Genomic DNA, 4317 nt, shown 5'->3' with positions numbered 1-4317 from the left:
CTATGGGTGGGGGAAGGGTACGTGGGGGAAGCTGGGGCTTGAGAAACACAGACAAGCTGACTCCCAGTTCTTCTAGACCAGGAGACACGTGGGAAACCACTTAGCCTCCTCACCTCTTTTCATCTACAAAAAAGGTAGAGGAGTATTTGATTTGGATGATCGTCACAAAGTGTTAAAACGTAGAATATATACAAAGGATCTAGCCCACGCTGAGGGCTCGGTTGCCCCTCCTATGCTGGAGTCACCCAGGACTTGACAAGCGCCTGGTACTGTGGGGACAGGTGTGGAAATGCTCAGTGCGCGTGCGTGCCCGTGAGCCTGGGTTCTGTGTGGGCCGTGCTCTGAACTCAGGGGGATGCAGGAAAGGTCTTCGAAATGACTGAAAAGCTCCCTGGAAGGAGTGAACCCTGGGTGGAAGCCTGTGTGCTCTGTCGCTGTTGGAGCAAGCAGGGAGGTTTGTGCACAGAAGGCTGGTGACTCTGCAGGGCTGTGCCAAGCTGCTGGCACAGAGATACACGGCCGAGTCCGTCGGCTCCAAGGACCTCACATGCAGCTCAGAGGTGTAGTTGTGGAACTGTTGCCCTGAGAATCGATCCGGGAAGTTTCCTTTTGTTCTTTGTGTATACTCAAAAAACTCAAAGATGATCTGGGGACCCTGATTCAGGGCCTGTTGATACCAAGATACGCTGGAGTGCCCAGAGATAGGGGAACATCTCAGCGTCCCTTGCTGTCCTCTTGCTTTGATCAGGTATCTTGGAGTTTGGGTGACTCCAGCCTCCACTGGCCCTGTGGGAAATGCAGACATAAAATGAGCATGGGAGAGAGCCTGATGGCTTACCCAGAAGGTAAAGTGGAGGATTCAGGAGTCAGCCAGCTCAGAAGACCGATGCTTGTCCTTGTTCACGGGACTCACCTGCTCCCAGCACACAAAGCATCACCCAGCAGAGGAACCTGGAGCCCATGGCAGTGCCGTGGCTCTTGTGCTTGGGGTTCTGGTCCTGATGGGTAAGAGCTGAGCTCTCGGGTTCCCTTTTCCTGGCTGGAAGATGATTCTGTGACGGCACTGCCCTGTTGGCATCACCCCACGGACAGCGGGGCCCGGCACACCAGACTCCCCTCTCAGCCTACGGGCAGGAAGGCGGGCCCACGGGGCTGCGCTGATGTTTCTCTGAGGCTGGCCTCCTCTGAGGCACCTGCTGACCACCCCTCCCCCCCCACCGACCCGCCCTGCCTACCCCACCTCTTCTCCGGCTGGAGCTCGCCCACCATCGCACCGGCTGGGGTGACGGGCTGTGAGTAAACTCTGTCCCCACCCTCCCTGTGTGTCCTCAAATCCCCTGTCAGATGTTAGGTTCGAACCAAGCTTTGTCTTTGCATGTGCCTTTCCCCGACAGCATTCCCAGCCCCTCGTCCTGAGTAGCTGGTGCTGCAGAGTCACCACGATTCAGTCCATCTGATTGGATCCAGAGGGGCCTGGGTTGCCTATAAATTACTAGGAGTGAAGATTCCCCAGAAACCATTCCGTGACTTTATCGGCTTATAGCACAGGCTTAGCCACCCTGGGGTTTCTCACCCTCGAGGCAATCCCAGGTGTAATGTTCTGGATAGTTTATGTTTATCCCTTCAGATCCACCCTGTCCTAAGGGGCTGACCTCTGTGGATGATACTTACTGGGGTCCTTTCTTTTCGACCTTGCAGTTGGGTTCTGCGTATGGGACATAACGGCAGGGGAGAAAAGGGGACGGGGTCACCGACTCTTTGCGAGATCTGTTCCCTCAGCTCCCTTCTCGGGGCTACGTCTCACAGTCAGTTCTTTTCCCCGCTAGAGGCCACAGCACCAACAGGCTTAGCCACGGCGCCTGAGTGTCCAGGGACCCACACGTGTCATTTCCTTGGGCCCAGTTGGCTCAGGGGTTAAGAGCCACCCACTTACCCCAGTCCTAGGATGATGCTTCTTCCCTAACTAGTTTCCCTTAGCCCCGCCACACCTGTGCACTAATAGACATAACAAGGGAGAAGGAGGTCTGGAGGCGGTATTTTGGCTTAAAAAAATAAAGCAACAAAAGCCCAAACATTCTGCAATTAGCACTGTTGAGATACTCAGCAGAAGCGTAGAGAAACGTGAACATGAGAATGAACAGTGTGACTCGGGGACAAAGAATCCAGAGGCTTCAGGGAAGAATGACTATATTCCTCACCTACTCTCACCTAGGCAAGTTCAAGGCAGGCCAGTTTCTTCATGTATGTGGTAGACAGCATGGTGCTCTGGGGAGATCCCTCTTCAGGACCCTCACTCTGACCCCCCCCCCCACGGTTGTTGTCCTTCACGGGACAGTGCCCTTGGCTTTTGATTTAAACAGCAAGAAGGAAAGAAACGCAAATTTTAAGGTGAGTGAGAAAGGTTTGAAATATTAGACACATGTTAGATATTTGAAGGCTAACAAGAACACTGGAATCTCAAAGCAGGGATGCAAAGGCAGGTAAGGTTATTAGCCAGTGATTTATCACGATACTGGTTCATGCAGGTGTGTGGCTCATTAGGATGGCACTCGGCTGTCGCTGTGAAAAAGAGAGATCAGTGCATGCAACTCTGGCTTGGTTTCTGCGATGTAAGGGCAATCTAAGAAATTTCTGGTGGGACAGTGAAGATGGTTTGTAAGGTTGTATCAAAAGAATGTAACATCATTGAATTTACCCTAGTGTGAGGTAATGAGACTTTGGAAGGACCCCAGGGAACAGGAAGGAAGCATGGATACCAATGGATGGGAGATCCCAGTAACGTCAAGGAACAAGAGGGATAAGAAACTGTGTGCAGAGAGTGGGGTCATTACCTTGTGATTTTGGAGGTGGAGCATTTTCAGCTGATGACAGAGAACAAGGAATGGGGCAGCCACAGCCGAGCAGAGCAGGAAATAGAAAGGAGAGACTCGGGGACCTGGGTGGCTCAGTTGGTTAAGGGCCCAACTCTTGATCTCACGGTTCATGGGATCAAGCCCCACATCAGGCGTTGCACTGATGATGTGGTGCCTGCTTGGATTCTCTCTCCCTCCCTCTCTGCCCCTCCCACACTCATGTTCTCTCTCTCTCAAAATAAATAAATAAACCTCAAAAAAAAAAAAGAAGGAGGAAAAGACTCAACTTTGGGGTAGGCAAACATGTTTTAGACAGGATGCAAAGGGCACGAGAAGGAAAAGTAAAAAAAATACATAAATTTCTTTTTTTAACATGTTTTATTTTTAATTTTTTTAATGTTTTATTTTATTTTTGAGAAAGAGAGAGAGAGAGAGAGAGAGAGAGAGAGAGGGAGACAGATGACCCAAAGCAAGCTCCGTGCTGACAGCAGAAAGCCCGATGCGGGGCTTGAACTCACAAACCTTGAGATCATGACCTGAGCTGAAGTCAGACACTTAACTAACTAAGCCACCCAGGTGTCCCAAAAGTAAAAAATTGTAAATGAGACTTTACAAACATGTAAAACTTGAACTCATTGAGAGGCAACATCAGGCAAGCACAAGGCAAAGCCACTCCAGGAAGACAGACTCGGCATATTCAATGGTCAAAAGACTCCTATCTAGAACATAAAATATCTCCCACAAATCCATAGTATAAAAACCACCCATTTTTTTTTAAATGAACATATATAAAAGCAGGCCCTTACAAAAGAAAATAGGAACATAGAAATGGCCCAAAAGCAAACATCATTACTCAGTGGTGAAATGTAAACGAGATACCACTACATTCCCCACGGAATGGATAATAATAAAAAGATGGAGGTCACCAAATGGAGTGGAGCCAGGGGACCCCCATCCCTCGGTAGTGTAAATTGGCCACTTTGGAAAACCGTTCAACTCTTTCTAATGAAGTCAAATGTGTATCCACCCTGCGAATCAGTAATTCACTCTTTTGTCTATACCTGAGGGAAATAAATGCATTTATCCACAACTATTTGCCCAAGAATGTTTAGAACAACTTTATCCATAACAGCTGAAGACTGTTACAAGCCTGGTATCCAAGCAGAATAGAATGGAAAAACAAATCTCACTACATTTATACAATGGAATACCACACAGTAATAAGAAAGAAGAAACTGCTCATAAACACAACAACGTGAGTACATTTCAAAAATATTAATTTTTGAGAAAGATTAAAGCCAATTAAAAAAGAGCATTCATTATATGGTTCTATTTATGTAGCTGTCAACCTAAATAAAAAGGAAAACTGAGGCCAGATCAAAATTGTCAAAAAGATGAGCCTGGGGAAACAGCAGAGGAAGTACGGTTCAGGACAGGAAGACTGAAGCAAGCTCCAGGGGAGTCC

At 48.4% G+C, this 4317-nt stretch overlaps 1 gene segment (V, D, J or C); it reads right to left on the bottom strand.

The window, feature by feature from the left end:
• Nucleotides 1-230: 230 nt before the first annotated feature.
• On the bottom strand, nucleotides 231-1188 carry LOC121024676 (T cell receptor beta variable 5-1-like). The segment is given in 3 exon segments: nucleotides 231-269; nucleotides 479-786; nucleotides 914-1188. Coding segments are annotated over 3 exon segments (396 nt in total).
• Between the last annotated feature and the right edge of the window lie 3129 nt (nucleotides 1189-4317).

Source organism: Herpailurus yagouaroundi, unplaced genomic scaffold, assembly GCF_014898765.1.
Source record: "Herpailurus yagouaroundi ecotype Mexico unplaced genomic scaffold, PumYag 66768, whole genome shotgun sequence".
Classification (NCBI taxonomy): Eukaryota; Metazoa; Chordata; class Mammalia; order Carnivora; family Felidae; genus Herpailurus; species Herpailurus yagouaroundi.
Note: the sequence above shows the minus strand (reverse complement) of the source record. Positions and strands in the feature narration are given on the sequence as shown.